This window comes from Rhinolophus sinicus, linkage group LG07 (genome assembly GCF_036562045.2).
Source record: "Rhinolophus sinicus isolate RSC01 linkage group LG07, ASM3656204v1, whole genome shotgun sequence".
Lineage (NCBI taxonomy): Eukaryota > Metazoa > Chordata > Mammalia > Chiroptera > Rhinolophidae > Rhinolophus > Rhinolophus sinicus.
In genome coordinates, this window is record NC_133757.1 from 90,691,643 (window position 1) to 90,712,152 (window position 20,510).

Here is a 20,510-nt window from a genome sequence, read left to right on the forward strand (position 1 = left end):
TTGAATGTTTATAATTCCATGATGTCACTCTTCTGGAACAGAAGGCAACTGGTTTCTGTCCCTTCTGAGTTTTATTAGCTCTAGTTATAGTGGAAAGGAAAAAAACCAGACTAGCTAGAAAGATATCTCTGTAAGCTACTTGGGTTGGATAATAATTGGAAACTGAGTAGTTTCACAGAATTACATGTTAGAACTAAGGAGGATAAAATGGCTTGTTCAATTCATTTCCATCCTATTCCCTGTTGTGTACTATTTGATGGTTATCCACGCATGATATGTAGCCATTTCAGTGTAGAGTTCCCCTATGTCTTTCCAGATCTCCAGTGTGTTCATATTTTCCTATGTGAAAGTTTTTGTTCTACTTTCATATTTTTAGTTGAAGCCATTCATGTTTTACTGGTTTAATTTTCCTTATGGAATAACCCCTCATTTCTGTCTCTGTGTTTGCAATTCCTTCTGCTCTCTTTGCATCTTTACGGTACTGTAAGACCAATACTCTATGCACCATTTTGTGTGTGGTCTAATCAGAATGATCCATATAATGCTTTTATTTATGTATTTTTTTTAGCTCTTGTGTGTATTTGGGGCAATGATGGATTAAGAAATAATCTGTTATCCATTGTTTTCTTACATTATCTTTAGTTATTAATCCTTTCCATTAAACTATGTCTTTCAAATTATTTCATTTTAATGTTTTTTCAAATTTTATTTTTGGAATCTACATTTTTTTATTGCTTCAAATCTATATTGGTATGGTATTGTTTTTTTCCTGTTTTGCCAGTGTTAACAACAGTTCTCAATTTAGAACCAACTGCATATTTTGCCAGTATGCTATTTACTCCTTCTTCTAGATTATTAGATCATTAAATTAAATATTTTAACTTACAATGGACCTCAACACTTTCCCTGGTGACAGACACCTCATTAGAAATATCGATTCACTGACATAGTCCATTTGTAGAAAATTCAGTCCATATGATTACATTTGTTATCTAAGCCAAAAATAAGTAATTTGACATATAACGTCCGATGAGATTCAGGATGAAATAGATTCTAATTGGGCATGATTTTTATTTTAACATCCTTCTGTGTGTTACTCATCATTTTGTCGGATCCTAGAAGTTTGAATGCTTTTCTCAAAATATTCTAAATTTTTAATGACAGTTATTATCACTTAAAAGGTATTTACAAGGCACTCACTTCCTACCCTGTTTTGAAAATTGGTATTTGCCTTTTTTAAATTTTCTGATCTCTCCTCAGTTCTCCAAGATTTTTCAAAAATAATTGTAAGTGGCTCAGTAAGTACATTAGCTAGTTCCCTTAACACCTTAGTATGCATGCCATCTGGGTCTGCTGATTTTATAAATGTTTACATTTTCCAAATACCCTTTTTCCTGCTTTTATAAGTAGCCATCTTTATAAGTCTTCATTCCTTCACATTTGTCCATATTATTTGGTGTCAGTTTTTTGCTCTTACAAAAAATAGATTTATTTTAAAAAAGTGTTCATAGTCTTAGCTCGTTTAAATGACCATTTCTTTTATGCTAGTCTTTTCAACTTCCTTCTAAATAGTTTATTTGATCTTTAATAATTTGATCTTCGTAATAGATCTCTTGTATATTCTGTCTTCTGGCATCTTTAGTTTTGGTATCTTTAGCTGTGCTGCAGAGACTTTTAGGGTAAAAACTAATTCTCTTTTAATTTCTGGAATAAACACATCACTTTTGAAACCTTCTAAAAAGTTTTTGGTACAAGCCTATCAAGTATTTTATTTTCTCTTTTGTAGAGAAAATAAAATCAGTTGTGACCATCAGTTAAGTTGACATTATTTCTGGGCTCCTCTGGTTGTAGCTTTGGAGTGGCCTGTATTATACTTTTGGATTTCTCAATTCTTTAGCTTTTATATTTGGGGTGAGTATGCTAATCCATGAAGGTTCTCTTTGTTCTGCTCTATCAGGGTGGCTAGGGAAGAAGCGGCTGCAGATGTGACAGAGAGCGATGAGAATGAACTGCACTGTTGCTCCAACTTTGCATTTGTGTGGTTCCCTTCTCACAATTTACTTACCTACACATAGTTTTGAAAAGGTGCTTGTGTTAGATGCTCTTTCAACAGCACTCTGTCATTTTAGAGTGGTATACTCAAGATTAATTCTAAGTACATAGGTAAGAATGAAGAAGAGAGGACTGAAAAAAACTTTCTCGTGCTTACATATTTCATAGTAGTCATGCACTTTTTTCATAGTAATGATAAGTTAGATCAGACAGAATGTGGCAGTAGTACTGAGGAAAGTATTGTAACATTTTGAAAATATTTCTACCACAATAACTTAGTACTTTTTATATTAGGGTCTGATTCTGTGGACTCATACTAATCTGCATGAATGATTCTTTCTGTATATCACAGTTTTGCATCTTCAATAAACAGTATTGGGATTGTATAAGGCACTCTTGGATTCAGACAGCATAATGAAAAAGTATATGTTTTGCTACTGTGCTTTCTTGTTAGCTTCTTTTTCTCTTTGGAATCTGTATTTTTACAAATGCTATCATATTATTTCTGGGTATCTATATATTTTTATATTTTACCCCAGATGTCTATGGAGATTTATAACTGGAAAATTATGAAACTTGATTTTTCAGGGGCAATTTTTAAGTTAATATTTAATAGGTGAAGAAAACAAAAGAACAAAATTTAATTGACCTACATTTCAGGATGGTCACTTGAATTTGTTCAACTCTCTACCCCTTGTCTTTCTTAAATATGTCACATTTAACTTCTCCATACAAAAGGTCTTCCCAGTTTTTCTTTACATGAGCATAATTAGTTTGGTGTTTTTCAGATGAGATCGCGGGCCTTACACATAACGGGTTCGGAGCCGTGAGCGCCTCTTTTGGTGGTAGTAGTGCAGTGCTTTCCTAGCACAGTCTCTTGATCTCATGCAACTATCCCTGTTCCCTTTTCTTCCATTATACATTCTTCCTTGTCCCTGTTATCTCTGATTCCTGGAGTCCCAAACCCTCACCCCATTTTACTTTTCTTGGGTGAGTAAAGGATAGGTATGACTACCGTTCTCTGTACTCAGTAGCACCTTTTCCCATCCATCCTCATTTTGATGTTGCAAAAGTGAACTCTGTTACATGGAAGTCATAATAGTCAAACTTCAAGGATCATGAAATCTAATCATTGTTCCTCAAGGATTATTTTGAAAAGTATTCCCTTCAGAGATTTAAAAAGAAAAAAATTGATCTTCATCAGAGATGTTAGCTATTGTCTAACTGCCAGGCAGAGTTTAGAAGTTTAAACCCAGATAGATCTTATATAAATACCTATGTATAGGGGTCATCTTACTGTGTGTTTTACCTCTGTGGTCCCCACCCCCCACTTTGGTGGTAGGAGGGGAGGGTATTGCAGATTTTCTTTGTTAATTCTTTCTTTTACTTTTTTATTCAACGCTAGGAGAATAGCAGATCTAAAAAAATCGTATAATTGGTCTATGTTCAATCTTCTTTTTAATACCTTTAAAATTCCTTCCACTCTCCAGTGAATAAATTACTAAAATAGGTTTCTTTTTTGGAAACTTGGGATTTATTCTGATTCAGGAATCATGCTTTCTATGTACCCATCTTTCTGTAGTTCTAAGTACAGATAAGTCATTGCTCAGTCAAGGTTGCAAACCTCCCCTTGTTGTATGTCTGAGTCATTCCATCTTCTGTTTGTTTTGATTTTTTTGTTTCTTTTGAATAGATTTTCCTGTCATCACCTCATCTTTTCCCCCAAGGTCCTTTGCCATTCTTTATTGTTTTCCATATGTGACATCATTAACTTTTATGTTCTTCTGATTTGAAGGCTGTGTTTTCACTGTTGCCAAAAAGTGGTCATTTGTACTCAGTAGAAGACAAAGACATTGACTGTTAAATTCCATCTATCTCTCAAGGTTCCACTCCTTCCGGGAAACTTTTCCTGAATTACGGCAACATTCCATTTTCTGATCAGCAGTAGCAATTAATGTCTATAGTAATCATATAGCTTGTGGTCATATATAATTGTATATTGTTCTTGAATTACTTCATGTGTCTTGTCTCCTTAATGGGATCTATGCGCTCTTGGGGGGAGGAGACCATGTCTTACATTTCTTGTGCATAACAGTGCAATTCTGGACAAATACAGGTTATAGGCACTTTAGAACTAGTTGTTGGACTGAGTTGAATTGAAGACATTTATAGATCTCATTTATTCTCAGTACTAGACTATTGTGCCATTCATTCATTCACTATGATTTCTAGTATCTCCATTATCTGTCCTATTCGGTTCGTTTATTTGTGGGGCATCAAGGGACGTCTCTTTACTTGAGATCCAGGAATCTGAGCTCTCCTGTGAACTCCAATTCAGTATTCCTCCTTTTTCAATAGTTCCCCTTCTTCCATCTTTCTTTTAATATCTTCCTGTCCTTTCCCCTCACCTATCCACTACCATCAATGTCACTTCTGTGTGCTCTCCTGGACTGTGGAGATGTAATCCCTGGTCATCACAAAGCCAGGACCTGGTTTCCAGCAAGCCCTGTGACACTGCAGCCTTGTCAGTGCTGCCTGCCTGCTGTTCTTGGCTTAAATACTGCTTTGGCTGAAGGATCAGAAACGTCCGTTAGTTTCTGAAATCCTTATTTTTGACTAAATGTGCTACAGAATAGAATTGTAGTTCTAACCTGTGCCCCTTTGTTGATGTTAATGAAATGTTGATGAGGTGGTTGTTTTCCCCCAGCTCGCCCTACCATCTTCATCCTAACACTCTCTGCATCAGTGTCTTCGTAAGACATTTAAAAAAATACCCCTGCATACGCAATGGTTGTTCGTTCAGGTGCTTATATTTCTGCCTTTCCAGTTGATGGTGGTGGTTGGGGGCCAGGCGCCGAAGGCTATCCGAAGTGTGGAATGCTACGACTTTAAAGAAGAGCGGTGGCACCAAGTGGCAGAATTACCTTCCAGGAGATGCAGGGCAGGTAAGCCGTTCCCTACAGCTGGGTCTTTGGCAGCTTCTGTCTCAGGTCTTATTGTATGAATTAGAAAAGCTGTGATTAAAATAGCTATGCGGTTAAACTGATTCAGGAGCCTCGTATAACTCACAAGACATCGGCGGGGAAAGCCTCTCTGCCTTCCTTTTTACATACCTTTCTGAATCTCAAATATAAGGTGGAGGAGCCAGCAATTTGCTGGATATTTTCTTAATTACCTTTGCTGAAGTGCTGAGAAAGAATCCTCTAGGTTGGGACCTTTCGTTCTAGGAGATCCCTGACTTACCTATAAGCCACAGTTGCCTTCTTCCAAGCACCATTTTACAGACGTTTGTTAAAATAGACCTTATTTAGCCAAAACTGCAATCAGAAAAGGCCATTGTAAACTAAGGATTCTTCCTGGGACTCCGACTTGGATCCATTATTCATAGCTCCCATAGCAAAATGAGTTCTCAGTGTAATGGAACATTGCTATCATGGTAATACTTTAACAGTACATCTTAGAGATTGTCACATATCAGCGTAGAGCTGACTTCATTCTTTAAGAGCCGTCTAATTCTTTTTCTGGGGGAGTGGGCTGGAAGTAGTATAATTTTTACTAGTTTTTAATTAAACGTTAAAATTGTTTTTAATATTATGCTATAAACAATGCTATACAGAATTCCTTATACATACATCCTTGCGTACATGTGCTAATACATTATAGTAGGATAAAACTCTAGAACTGGAATTACTGATTCAAAAGGCATCCTAAGAGGATACAGCAATTGTTACTTCCACTAACAGTAAAATATGGAGCTGCCAACTTCCGTACATTCCCGACACCTTATAATTAAATGTTTTGAGTTTTGCCAGTCTGGCAGGTGAAATGCTATTTCATCTCACTTTGTACTTTTTTTTATTATGAGGAACCTTAAACATGTTTCTGAATTGTCAGCTTATGATTTTTGCCATTTTTTATTTTTATGATATCTTTATATGTTTAGGAAAGTAGCCTTTTTGTCTGTCATATGTGGTGTGAATATTTATTTGTAGTAATCTTTTTTTCTTTTGACTTTAATTGTGTTATTTTTGCCATGTAAAAATTTTTACCATTTTATGAAGTTCTGTACATCAGAGTTTTGTCTTTGGATGTAAGGATTTGTTTCTTGTATAGAAAAGCCTTACTTCAAAGTTATTTGCAGCGTGCACACATTTTCTTTAAAACTTTTTATTTTGAAATAATTTTACACTTAACAGAAGAGTTGCAAAGATAGTGCAATGAGTCCTGGAGTACTCTTTCTCTAATATTAGTATCTTGCGTAACTATACTAAATGATTATCAAAATTAAACTAGTGTTGTTACATTATTGTTAACTATAGATTTCATTCATATTTTACCAGTTTTTCCATTAATGTTCACATTGTTTCAGGATCCCACGTTGCATTTTGTTGTCATAGTTTCTAAGTTTCTTCTGAGCTGTGACAGTTCCTTAGTCCTTCCTTGTCTTTCTTGCCCCTATTCCTTTTGGAGAATACTTGGTCAGGTGTCTCTGTTTGGGGTTTGATGTTTTCTTATGACTAGATTGCGTTTATTATGATTCCTTCTGGAGATGTTAACCTTGATCACTTGGTTAAGTGGTATCTGCCAGGTTTCTCCTTTATAACAAAATTATATTATAAAAATAGGAATTTTTCTAGTACTTTTGTAGTTTTATTTTTTATATTCATATCAAAAACATGAACCTTATTTTGATATAAGAAGTAAGGTATGGATTTTGTTTTTTTAATCACTAGCCAGTTTTCCCAACACCTTTATTGACTAATCTACTTGCCTTCACTCATTTGAAATGCTGCCTTTATCATATACTAAATTTCTACATTTACTTGGTTTTACTCCAAATTTTCTTTTCTGTTCGATTGATTTGCCTTGCCTCACGCATCAAAACAGAACAGTGTTAATTACTGTGCTTTGTAATACGTTTGTAATACATGGTAGGACCTAGGGATCGTCCTCAGGTCTTCTTTTATGTCCTTCAATAGATTTTTAACATTTTCTCCATATGGCTCTGTATGTTTCTTGCCACGTTTATTTATTTTTTTTTAATCTTTATTGTTAACTGTTGGAAATGGAATCTTCCATGATATTTATAACTGGTTTCTTAATATCAGATTCCTGGTACAGTTGTTTTTTTTTTCCATCGCACCATAAGTCATTACATTGGATCCATTCCAAAGTGTACGGCTCGTGAGTAAATTTTATCTTTTTACCTTTATTGTACCCTCATGACCCCACCCCCTTTAGGTCAGAGCTGATGTCCTTTAACTAACTGTAATCGTGGCCAAACTACTCAAACTTCTGGGAGCTTTGGTTCCCTGTAACTTAGGGGAGTGATCAGTTCTTTTAGTTGATCCCCCTCTTCACCTGGAGTGTTTGGGGGTGGGGAATCTTACCTCATAGATTGATTCATTTATTTTTTTCTTCCTTGTCACCTGAAATACCCTAATACTTGGTAAGCATACGATAGTGTCACTAAAATATGATAGATTTTTGTTTTGTTTTATTTGTAGCGAAAAGAAAATGAACATTTCAGTGGCCCAGATTCCTGCAATGAACATTCCCCCGTGTTACTTATGATTTTGGTTTCAGGACTTTTGCCTGCTTGAAATATGCTGCCGCTTTGTCACTGCTCTCTGGCCCCCAGGCTCTGCCAGGAGATCTACCATGTTCCCTGCTATTGGGGGTGCTCAGGAAATCTAATGGTTATCCTTAATCATCTGCTCGTTCTCTGCCTACTTAAATTGTGCGTTGCCCACAGCTCTCCTCAGCGCAGTCCTGGATTTACCAGAAAGTAGCTTGAGTATTCATTTTGTGATTGAATGAGGGACTGAAAAGTCATTCCTCTCCCTGACAGCATAAACATTCTGGGGGCTGGAGGGTGATAAAGCACCAGAGGGTAAGGCAGTAGGGGGTCGTGATGCACGCTTTCCCTGGTGACATCATATGAAACACTGAGCTAGTTAGACACTTAGAGCTGGTCATTCCTGTTCTCCCTAGTGGGATTCAGAGAGCTGTGGGGCACAGTGCCTGCCCTCAGGCTGGGCCAGTAACATAAACATTACAGAACGTAAGGCCTACAAAAACTTGAACAATTTAAAGCAATGATAATGGCAGACTATGTAAGATTTATTAACCTTAAAATAAGTGTGTTTGCTAGAGGGGTTCAGGAGCTAGAGGTAATCACTTTATGGTTGAAGTAGTTCGGGGAAAGCTTCATAGGGAATGTGGACCTTTCACTGGGGCTTGATACTTGAAGAAAGCAGAGTGGATGGTGACAGGAGTTTTTCAGATAAGGAGAACAGCATGAGAAAGCTCAGAAAGGTGAAAGGGTGGTTGAACTGGTTAGGCTAGCGGGATGAGCTAGAGGTAATCCCTTTACGGTAATCCCGGAACATCTCTTTAGTCCAGAGATAGCAAACTTTTTCTTAAAAAAACAGGAAGTCTTTTAAGCTTCGTGGGTTATACGATTACTGTCACAACTGCTCAGGTGCCACTGCAGTGCAACAGCAGCCACAGACACTACATAAATGAATGGGTGGGTCTGTGTTCCAATAAAACTTTATTTATGGATGCTGAAATTTGAATTTCATAGAATTTTTTTATGCATCATGGAACAATTCTTTTTCTTTTGATTGTTTTTCAACCACTTTTTAAAGTAAAAAATGTAAGAATGTAAAAACTATTCTTAGCTCTTGGATTCTGCAAAAATAGCCTGCGGGCTATAATTTACAGACACCTGATGTAGCCCACTAACATGATAAACTGGGAGCACATTATACAAATTAAGTATAAACATACAGCGTGGAAGATCATTGAAAGCCACGGGAGACATACATGGGTTCAAGGAGTTGGGAAATACTGGCTCATTGAAGTGTGTAAATACCTCAGCCCGTGCCATTAACAATTTTAATAATCTTAGAAAGGAGGACAGTTTAGTTGTTACATATTCTTGCTAATGAATAGCGCTTCTTAGGACCTACTCAGTCAGATTCTCCTAAAAATAACATATGTTCTGACCGCAGCTGTGACATATTGTAAAGCAATCTTTATATAGTAGTGGTAGTTCAGTCGCATATCCATCGTTAACTGCTGTATTTCTTTTGCAGGGATGGTCTATATGGCTGGGCTGGTTTTTGCCGTTGGTGGCTTTAATGGTTCCTTGAGAGTCCGCACGGTCGATTCCTACGACCCTGTGAAAGATCAGTGGACCAGTGTCGCGAACATGCGAGACCGGAGAAGCACTTTGGGTGCTGCTGTATTAAATGGATTGTTATATGCAGTGGGAGGCTTTGATGGCAGTACAGGTAATTTCATTTTTGTCTTTTCCATGTTGCTGTTAGAATTAACATAGCAGTCGTGATTATGGTAGAACAAATCGTGGCACAATTAGGAGATAGATATCTGAGTGTTTTAACAGGTATTATAAATATTAAAATTTCCACCGAGGATTCCTTTAAGAGTGGTAAGTGCATAGATTTTCTTTCTCATGCATCAGTATCTTGGGTAGGAGCCCAAGATGTCAGTGGCTTGGGTAGGAGCCCTGTGGAAAAGAAGTTCTTGTGATTTATCACTTAATCGATATGTTTACATTCCGTCATTTTTCTCTTTCCATTTTAGCCCAGGTTAAAATACCTGAAGTATGTTTCCCCAATAATATATATGAAGGCACAGTTCCCTTAAATGTTTTCTAGCGGAGGAAGTGAAGAGCCGTGTGCTTTATTGCAGGCTTATCATCGGTGGAAGCGTATAACATAAAGTCTAACGAATGGTTTCACGTGGCCCCCATGAACACAAGGAGGAGCAGTGTTGGTGTGGGTGTTGTTGGAGGTAGGTGCTGCTGCCTCCTGCTGGTGGACGCTGCCAGGTACTGTGGCTTCTTGAGGGTCAGGAGTGATTCTTCCAATAATCTGAACACCAGTCTTCTAAACAGGCGAGCAAACGATCATTTAAAAAAGGAAAGTAGTAGTTACTGTAAAATTTTAATTATCCTCTTTTTAAAATTAGCTTGTCGATATAAACTACCCTATATAAGGCCCCCCTCTCCCAGGTTAGCCGCATCTCTCCCTCCCTCTGTCCCTCCCTCTCTCCCTCTGTCTTTTTTCTTTCTTTCTCTGTCTCTTTCTGCATGTGTAACCTATATAAAACTGTTAACTGCTATTAATACAGTTGTTTGAAGAACAAATCAGATGGCATATACGCAAAATTTATATCTGGAGAAGGGTTGTTTAACATTTAAGGGATGGGTTGCCACAATTATTTATTTACATTCTACTTTGCCCCAGCGGAGTTTAAGAAAGGCTATAAGTATTTTTTGGTGTGATTTTTTTTTTTTTTTTAATTGCTTCAGTAAATTTGTGGGTTGATAAATTACATACCATACAATTCATCCATTTTAAATGTACAATTCAGTGTGAATCTACCATCACAATTAATTTTAGAACATTTTTATTACCCCATAGAGAAGCCCTACTCCCTTAGCTGTCACCTCCACCCTCCCCAGCTCTTGGCAACCATTACTCTACTTTCTGGTTTTGTGTCAATTTCTCATTTCTGGACATTTCATATTAATGAAATCATACAGTATGTGATTAACTTCTTTGACTTAGCACAATGTTTTCAGGGTTCATGCATGCTGTAGCATTTACTAGTACCTCATTTCTTTTTACTGCCAAATAGTATTTCATTGTACGCTGGTACTAACCTTGATTTAACTTTTAATTTACTAAGATAACTTTAATATTAAATCTGTTTTCCAGAGTGTTGTTCACTTACCAAATAGTGTTATCTAAAAATATAATGAGTGTACTTTCTGTTATATCAGTCAGATTATTGATGAAAATGTTAAATTATTATCATCTATATACCCTGCAGATCTTCATAATGTGATTTGGTAACTCCACCTCTGACCAGTAGGCAAGATCTTGATACTTCATAAAAATCAGTAATCATTAAAGGGAAACTGTACCACCACGGAGGAAAATATGTTATCTTCTGACTTGAAAAAAGAACTTTTTAAGAATGTGGCTTTCTTTGTGATTCCATGTTTAGGTTTGCTCTATGCTGTGGGGGGTTATGATGGAGCTTCACGTCAGTGTCTGAGCACAGTAGAATGCTATAATGCCACAACGAACGAGTGGACCTACATAGCGGAAATGAGTACCAGGCGGAGCGGGGCAGGTGAATACCAACCTCATTTAGCAACTGAAGCACGAAAATGATGGAAAAGGATTAAACAAGTGAAATGATGCGTTCATATCTCTTTATGTTTTCAGATACATACATACATATATATATGTGTACTGATTCTAATGACACTGTTAAAATGTCTTGAATTACACAGGTAGTGGTAGGTAGCTCACTTAAATTTCACATTGTAAAATTTCTGAGTGCTCTATTAAAAGCTGCTTCTCTATTTCATTTAATTATGTTGTTTGGCATGTTTTTTAGTTTTTTAAAATTTGTTTTTAGTGCTTATAGGGGAACTTGCTTAATAATCAAGTCTCTTCATATCCATTTCTTACAAATTTTGTGCTTTAATACTTGTTATGTAAAATTTTCCCGGGGCTGAGAGACTAAAGAAAGAGACTGACAACTCCAGCATTACAGTATGAGTTTATGAAGGGACTTACATACGAGGCATGTCTCAGGCTGCAGCAAGAGAACGTGGATATCCTTCCCACTACGTGGCAGGCATTATGGGGTTATTATATATAACAGGACAGGATGCATAGGGCTACTGGGGCTCGACCTGCCCAGAGAAGGGGAAAATGCCTGGGGGGGCAAAGGCCTGTTCCAGGAACCAGCCCATCTGGGCGTAGGGAAGGCGGGGACAGTCTCTGAGGGGACTTCCAGGGAAGTAATCTCTGTTTGGCCCAGATCCAGCTGGATCTAGCAGGAGGGTCCTGTAGTGGTCACATCATCTCCTCTGTCGTACTGGTTTGCTTTTACCGTGAAAGTTGTTCTCAAAAGGATTATGTTAAAGGACTTCCCACTCTGTGTTCATCTATGCATTATTTTTATTCTATTTGGCATGCCTCTTTCTTTTAGAAGAATAGTTCTTACTGAGATTCTCATTTGTCCATTCTATTCATTTCCATTTCTTAGGTTGTATACTTGAATATCAACTTACTTTTACTATGAGTAATAATTTCAAAAGTTTTAATTATAAGTTACTTGAATAACCCTAATATGTTATACATTTCTTGTCCCTTTTCTTCTACTATAGTTTGGTTCTTTGTGTTTTACAGGTGTTGGTGTGTTAAACAACTTACTGTATGCTGTCGGGGGTCACGATGGCCCTTTAGTACGAAAAAGTGTTGAAGTGTATGATCCCACTACCAATACATGGAGACAGGTTGCAGATATGAACATGTGCCGAAGAAATGCAGGTATATGTATATTTATGAAACTTATATGAATTTGTATTTACAGTTTTACTAGAATAAATGTGTATTTCCATTGTTCTTTTGGTGATCTGGGTTCCTTAACAGATTAGCTCTTTAAAGGCAGAATCGTACGTAATAGTCCTATATAGTGAATGCCTAGTATAGTGTCTGGAACACAGCAGGTTTTTGTGACACTTGAGTTAACTTACAATTTCTACTTCTATGTTTCCTCGAGAATAAGACCTAACCAGAAAATAAGCCCTAGCATGATTTTTCAGGATGACATCCCCTGAACATAAGCCCTAATGCGTCTTTTGGAGCAAAAATTAATATAAGACCCGATCTTATTTTCAGGGAAACCCGGTAGTGGCTATTTTGGGTGATGAATGTAGAGACTAAATTAGAGGAAGAGCCCTCTTTATTTGATACTTTAATTCCTTCATTCTTACCACAAACAGTTTTGAGAGCCTACCATGTACCACATATTGGGGATCCCAGTTCTCAGGGAGTTTACTCTAGTTGAGTAAATATTTATGGCCAGATTAAAAAGCCAGTTGTTTATCTGAATCTGGAGGGGAAGCCCAAAGAAGCTAACCCTAGTTTAATACAGTTCAGGATTTCTATAAAATGGAAAAGCTAAAACAACAACAAATAATAATTTAGGAAAGCTGAGGTCTTTAAGATCAGGGAACTAACTACTTGAAAAGAAGATCCACAAAGGGAAATAGAAATGGAAAATATATTCAGTAAAACTAGATAGTCTTTTTTTGGCAAATGCTAGTCTTTAAAATGCCAATGTCATCATGCCATTTTCCATGGTCCATATAAGTTCCTGATGATTCTCGAACTCACCATACACCATTGGATGCTGTTGCAAAACGCATGTTCTGCCCTTCCCAACGCTCCTCTGAATTTCTCATTAATTTCAATGTGATTACTATGGGAAACTAAATACATGAGACTGCAAGGGCTGTCAACAACAGAACAGAATTTATAATTCTACTTGAACTTGTTGTATTTGGTGAGGTACTAAAAACCTCTCAGCTGTAGATAGTCCAGGACCATGGTAAAGGCCTACAGAACTGAGCCCCAGGTAGAATGAGTGCTTGACCCAGTACATATTAAGTTAGAAAAGTCATAGTAATATGTGTGTATGCCTTTCTGTGTTAGGAAATTTATTTGCAATTTGAACTCTTTAGGAAAATTTGCAGTTTGGAATAATCTTATTTTTTTCTCCACCCTTGTTTTATTGTTTTCAAATCAAAATTAGCTCATTTCTGTTAGCCAAAAGAATAAGGCGATAATTTGTATATGTAGAGCTATCATTGTCCTCCAACTGGTTTGCAAGTATTTGAACTACTTTAAAATGGTATGAAGTTGCTTCCTCTGAAGAGATTAGAATAGTAACACTATTTGAGTAGAGAAGATCCACTCCATTTGCACAGAAGATATTATTGCACGTGTTCTTTTAAATGCTGTATGTAGTGTGGGCTCATTATTTTGTTATGTTAAAAATCTGCAAGCATGTGTTAATTTTACTAGCAAAACTACCTACAAAACTGCAGAGACCATTGTGTGGGCAGCATCCTTTTGGATTTTTTTTTTTTTTTTAAGATTTTATTGGGGAAGGGGAACAGGACTTTATTGGGGAAGAGTGTGTACTTCCAGGACTTTTTTCCAAGTCAAGTTGTTGTCCTTTTCAATCTTAGTTGTGGAGGGTGCCATTCAGCTTCAAGTTGTTGTCCTTTCAGTCTTAGTTGTGGAGGGCACAGCTCAGCTCCAGGTCCAGTTGCCATTGCTAGTTGCGGGGGGCGCCGCCCACCATCCCTTGCGGGACTCGATTTGTTGAACCAGCAATCTTGTGGTTGAGAGCCCACTGGCCCATGTGGGAATCGAACCAGCAGCCTTCGAAGTTAGGAGCATGGAGCTCTAACTGCCTGAGCCACCGGGCCGGCCCCTTTTGGATTTTTTGATGCCCTCTAGTACCAGTTCATAATAGCTCTGAGTCTTGTTTAAAGCTATTTAATATGCCTTTTAAAAAAATTGGAATAAAGAGCTTTTACAAGGTGTTTATCTTTTGACTCAGTAATTGTATTTGTAAAAATTTATATTAAGAAAATAGTTACATAAAAATGCAAAGAAGTATGCAAGAGGGAATCGTTGTTCATTGCCACATCATTGATAAAAGTAAAAATACTGCAAATAACTTACTATTCATCAGTAAAAAAAAATTTGGTATCCATCAAAGACAATTAATAAATTATGGTATCATCAGACATGGAAGACTATGCAGTCGTTAAAATTTATGTAGACCTATATTTATTTATTAATTTGGAGAAATGTCCAAGGTATATTGTTTGGTGGGAGTGGGTGAGTAAGTAATAAAATAGCATGTGTAATATGAACTGCTTTGGGGATAAAAAAGAAGTGTCTGAGTATATGTGCATAGAAAAGCATCAGCAAGAATAGAGATCACAATTTCAATGGTGTATGATTAGAAGTGATCTTTTTTTCTTTATACTTTTCTAGATGTTTTGAATTTTTGCAAAAAACCCCATGAGTTACTCTAATAATAATGAAATCAATAATATTGTTCTCCCCTTTTAAAGGAGATAAAATAGTATGATAATTAAAATTCACAATCATTTTTATCTGCTACTAATATATATTTTGTCCCTAAGAAAGGGACTTTGGGAGAGTTACTAAACTTCTTTGACCTTTAATTTTCTATTTAAAAAATAAAATAAAATGAAGATTAAAATTGTGTCTCACCTGTAAAGTAAGGTTATAGTGACGATTAAATGAAGTAATGAAAAAATAAAGCAACTACTGCATAAATGACACGGATAAGAGCTTAGAAGTGGTATTAGACTCTCACATATAAAAAGGATTTCTTCCCTGTTCACCATTTTCTCGTCTTGCCTCCTTAAGGAATTAAATGTCTCTGGATCACTTCACCAAACATGAGTAGGGATATTCCTCTTCATCCAAATTTTAAAAAAATAATTGTTTTTTTCTCTGTAATTTTTTAAAGGAGTTTGTGCTGTTAATGGTCTGTTATATGTAGTCGGAGGAGATGATGGTTCCTGTAACTTGGCATCAGTAGAATATTATAACCCAACAACTGATAAATGGACAGTTGTATCATCTTGTATGAGCACAGGGAGAAGTTATGCAGGTAATAATTGTCTGATTTTCTTACAGTCTTCTATTGCAATGCAAAAAAGATGACATCATTATGATTTTTGCATTAAGAATGTTTTTCTGTTATATGAAGAAAGGCTTTTCTCAAAATTTTTGTTTGTTTGTTTTTGTGTTTTTGGCTAACATCTGTATGCAGTGGAGTAGAATTCACTATGTGGCAAGACTTTAATTACTCAGCTATCCAAGATATATGACTCCTACAATATCTCCCCTGGCATGGCTCCATGGGATAGTATTATTAGTGCGGCTGTGGAGGAATTTTCTTACTTAAGCATAGCACAGGTTGAATTATATCATTTTGGTCTATTCTCTTAGTAAGAGAAATGGTAATACTCTTTAATGGTAAAACTATAATGAGTAGTCTTTAAAACTGTTACATATTAAAAATGTTACATATTAATTATTCTGATGATAGATATTCATATTGCTTTAAATATTAGAATATTTCAGTAACATTTTAATATTGATCCAATAATGGAGAAAAAAGAAGTGTATACTAATTAACCATCACTATTGTGTATGTATCATGCCAAACAACACCTAATAGAACTATATACAGCAGGGTCCCAGAATAACATGGCCCAAAATTAGGTATATTTTTTTAACAGCTTCATTGAGCTATAACTGACATAGAATAAACAGCGTACATTTAAAGTATACAATTTTATTAGTTTTGACATATGTATATACTCATGAAACAGTCACCACAATCCAGATAATGAAAATATTCAGCACGCCCAAAAGTTTCTCTGTGCCCCTCAGTATTAGGTGGATTGACATTTCCTGAGTAAAACTATTTTTGCTTAATTGTAACTACAAAGGGCAAAAGACTAATTGTGGGTTAAGTAGTCTGATGTAGTTTTGGTCTATAACTATAAACAAATTTCACTGTCATTTCAATTAAAATGATAATTCTTTTGAAACATCATGCTTTGTTCAGTCCCTGTTGCTTGAGTAGTAAAATATTCAGTATTTTCTCAGAGATACAGAATGCTGCTTGTGACTTCTGTTTTCTTCATTTCTTTGCATAGGGGTCACCGTTATTGATAAACCGTTATGAGCCTGAAGGACATTTTCGGCATATTTGAGAAACAGACTTCCACAAGTATTTCTGAAGTGACTGCGAATCTAGCACTTCTCCACTTGTAGCTGCACTTTAAGTCTCTGCAGAAGATAAGATCGTCTGCCTTTATAGGCCTCAGATACTGAAGATTATTTTTGCTAGAAGCACCGTGTAGGCTCTTTCTGCAATGAGCAGCAGCTGACTGAATTTTAATAAGTAACCTGGACTGCAGTACTTATTCTGTAGTCTTTAGACAACAGTTGGTTTCATAAAGACTAGTTATCAGCCTTGAATGACTGTGGATTATTTTGTGAAGGAGGATAAAGTACTATGTGTTCTTGTAAAATTAAATTTTATCTTTCTTTATTCCTTCTCCTGAAAATCTGTATACACAGGAACTGAAAATCTTTGAACAGGTATTAAAATCTATGTAAGTATACAAACTAGTTGAGGGATGAAACTGTTTGCTTTTATAAAATATCTTTGATTACATGAGTATAATAAATGGTGTGCATATAACTGTGTGTCTATATGCTTTCCTTTAAATATGTTTGAGGAGATGTTTGAAACTTGATTATACTATTTATAATTGGCACAGTACTTTGAATTATGCCAGTAAAACATTGTAAAACAGAGTTGTATTTTTTGATATTTAACAGTGCTTAACACTTTAAAATGCCACTTCTGAGGAATGAACATGGTGTAACACACTTGAATCTGTGTGATGCCAAACTTTTTTTAAATAAAATATAAATTATGCTTATTTATTATTTTCTTTGGTTTAATCTTGGTCATGTTTTGGTGTGTATTTCTAATTTTTTTTCTTAAAGTAACACGTGGGCATGAACATTACTGCAGGTTTTTGATGAATATAATGAATGTTTGGAATTCAACTGAATTTGCATGGTCTTAAGAATTTTTTCTGTGTGTATAAATTTAGCTGCTATTAACAGAAGAGAGACCTTTCTGTGAGTAGCCATGTGCGTTGATCAGGTAAAATTTTTCTGAGATCTTCAATTAATCTCACTTTAAAAATGACCAAAACATGTCTTTCTTGAATTACCTTTGAATAAAAGTTTGTATATTATTTGTTTTACATTGTCCTTGATTTTTATCTATTTAATTTGATCAGAAAGTTGCCTGTTCAGTTTTTCTGTTCTTTTGTAAAATTTGCATTTTCTAACTTCATAAATCGATATTTTTGATTTGTTGCCAAAGAAACCTTTAAGAACAGTCTGCTGAATCAATAACTAAAGTTACCGAAAATTGTTCTTCAAGAAAAAGTTAACTCAACCATCAAGGAAAAGTCTCCCAAGGATTGTGAAATTTAAAGTTTTTATATTCCTCTGTCCCTAATATGAGCTGAACACAAGATACAACAAATAACATTGGACTAAAAAGTAAGTTAAAAAAAACACTACTTTATAGCAATTGAGAAAGAAATTGTGGTTTTGATACCAAATAAAAGGCACTGAGGAAATGGGAGTTGGGGAGTTGGGTGGATAGCTGAGGTGCTGGACACAAGAGATGAGAGAAGGGAATTTAATCAGAAAAAGAAAAAAGCCTATGCTTACCTTATGAAAACATGAATTTCCACTTTAGGGTGGCTCCAAGCACACCCATCATCAACAAACATGAGGGTCTAATGAACTTGGAACGTTGCCAGCTGTTTCTGACTGGCACCAAGAAAAATCTGTGGTGTTTTCTTTCCTGATCATTTTCAAACACTAATGTTCCATGAAACACTCCATGAATCTATGAATGAAAGACATCTAAAACATTTTAAAGCTTTTCTTAAAATATAATCTATTAGGGTAACAAAGTCTTCAATATTTAGCATGTCAGATACCTCTTTGTCTTTACTTACTTGCTTTGCAGCTTTAATAGCGATACCATAAAATAGTTTGCCAGGGTTTGTCAGTAGCGGGGTGGATTCATAACCTGTGATTTCAGGGGCTTTGAACATGTCCCCTTTCGTCACACCAGCCTTTGTCTTTTCAGTTTGAAACATCTTGGTGTGTGTGTGTTTTTTTTTAAGGATATTTAAGAGGGTTCCTGGCTTGTTCTACTGTAGAATAAAATGTCAGAAGTTAAGGCAAAGAGTTGTCTTAGAAATTTTGTCAAGGAAACAGCACCAGGTTTGAGCAGAGTTCAAGGCTAGATGCCTGCACCTGCCTCATGAAGCAACTCTGCTGCCTGCTTTGCTTGGATCTGTGCCTTCTTGGCTGAAAACAGTGATGGAGAGGGTTAAGGGGGATTGTGTGTATACTGCCAGGATACTTTTCAGATCCCTTCACATTTTTTATGGACTCGGGCATATGATTCCTGGTATTTATTATCATCCGTTATAGATAGTATGAGGACCTAGGTATTTATCATCTCAGCTGATGATGAATTATGAGACTTCTTATTTTATTAGGTACAAAGATATCATACTCTTACACAGTGATGTGCTAATAAGCCTGCTTCTTGTTTCCATTTGGTCTTCAGTGAATTGCCTCCTACTGAGTTTTATGGCTCTAGTGTCTAATTGTGGAAAGGAGGCTCCATAGGTGAATGTAATCACACTTTGAATCAAGAATCTAGGGTTCTAACCCTGGCTTCATGACTTGAAGGAAAAAAATCAGTGTGATCTATTAGGAAAGCCCATGGGCATAAGAATCAGATGGCTCTCATCCCCCACTAATAATTTGCTCTCTGTGACTTTAAACAGATCTCTTTTTCCGTTTTTTTTTTATTAGTTTCAGGTGCACAAAACAATGTACTAGTTTGACATTTATCATTTATATCCCTCACACAGTGACAACCCCCACCCCCTACCACTACCTCTCTGACATCGCACACAGCCATTACATTTCCACTGTCTCTATTCCTAATGCTGTACTCCGCTTCTTGTAAATATATATATATGTATATATGTATATATATAAAATTATAGTTGACATTCATTATTGTTCAACTTCAGCTTCAGGTGTACAGTACAGTGATCAGGTATCTACATCATCCCTGATGTGGTCTCCCTAATGAGACAAGTGTCCATCGGATACTCTACAAAATCTTTACAATAAACAGATTCTTAACCTCAGACTTTTGTCTTCTTTAAAACACACGACTTAACCTCTGACCTTAATTTTGTCTTCACTATAGCAACAGTAGTGTTTGTGTCATGTACAAGGTTATTGTGGAGTTTGAAAGATACGTATATTGTGCTTGAAATACAGAGACCGCTTAACAAATTGCTACTTTTGCTCTTCTCTGAACCTCCCATTTCTTCATTGTGGGGAAATGAATTGAGCTGCCATATCCGTACTGCCTTTCAGTTCTCAGTCTCCAATATTTAAAATAATTGCAGCCCACCACATACATACACTTGCTCTGATTTAGAAAATATATCTAATGTGGTAGGATTCTAAATCAGAAATAACCAGTGTTTACTGTGCACTTCCTGCATTTCAGATACTGTGCAAAAGCCCTTACGTACACGATCTCATTTAAATGTCATACTCTTTGAGATGTAGGTACTATTATAATACCCATTTTACAGAAATACTAGATAAGACTTTGAGGAGTTACTTATCCAAGAACACACTGCTAATAAGTGACAACGCTTTATAAGTGTGACCCCATAGTGCATGCTCTTAACACTACCTGACAGAGGGCAGCAGGTTTGGGCAGAGGGAGAAGTGGGCTTGGTGCAGTCACACCCACAACCTCAGCCAATAGGAGGGGAAGCTGTGGAGCTGGGCTGGCCAAGTAAAGTAGTCTTAAGTCGGGGTGAGGGGCTGGGCCTGATACCCCTGCATCAACCA

At 36.3% G+C, this 20,510-nt stretch overlaps 1 protein-coding gene across 6 annotated transcripts in view; it reads left to right on the top strand.

Moving 5' to 3' along the window:
- Positions 1–17,797, top strand: part of KLHL2 (kelch like family member 2) — a 95,895-nt gene extending 78,098 nt beyond the window's left edge. For all 6 annotated transcript variants that reach the window (XM_019744634.2, XM_074338284.1, XM_074338283.1 and 3 more), the window contains 7 exons: positions 4,880–4,997; positions 9,156–9,353; positions 9,775–9,876; positions 11,098–11,226; positions 12,297–12,437; positions 15,469–15,612; positions 16,670–17,797. In XM_019744634.2, the coding sequence (XP_019600193.1) occupies positions 4,880–4,997; positions 9,156–9,353; positions 9,775–9,876; positions 11,098–11,226; positions 12,297–12,437; positions 15,469–15,612; positions 16,670–16,698 (861 nt within the window). In that variant the 3' untranslated portion in view covers positions 16,699–17,797. The remainder of the gene's footprint in view (positions 1–4,879; positions 4,998–9,155; positions 9,354–9,774; positions 9,877–11,097; positions 11,227–12,296; positions 12,438–15,468; positions 15,613–16,669) is intronic.
- Positions 17,798–20,510: the final 2,713 nt, after the last annotated feature.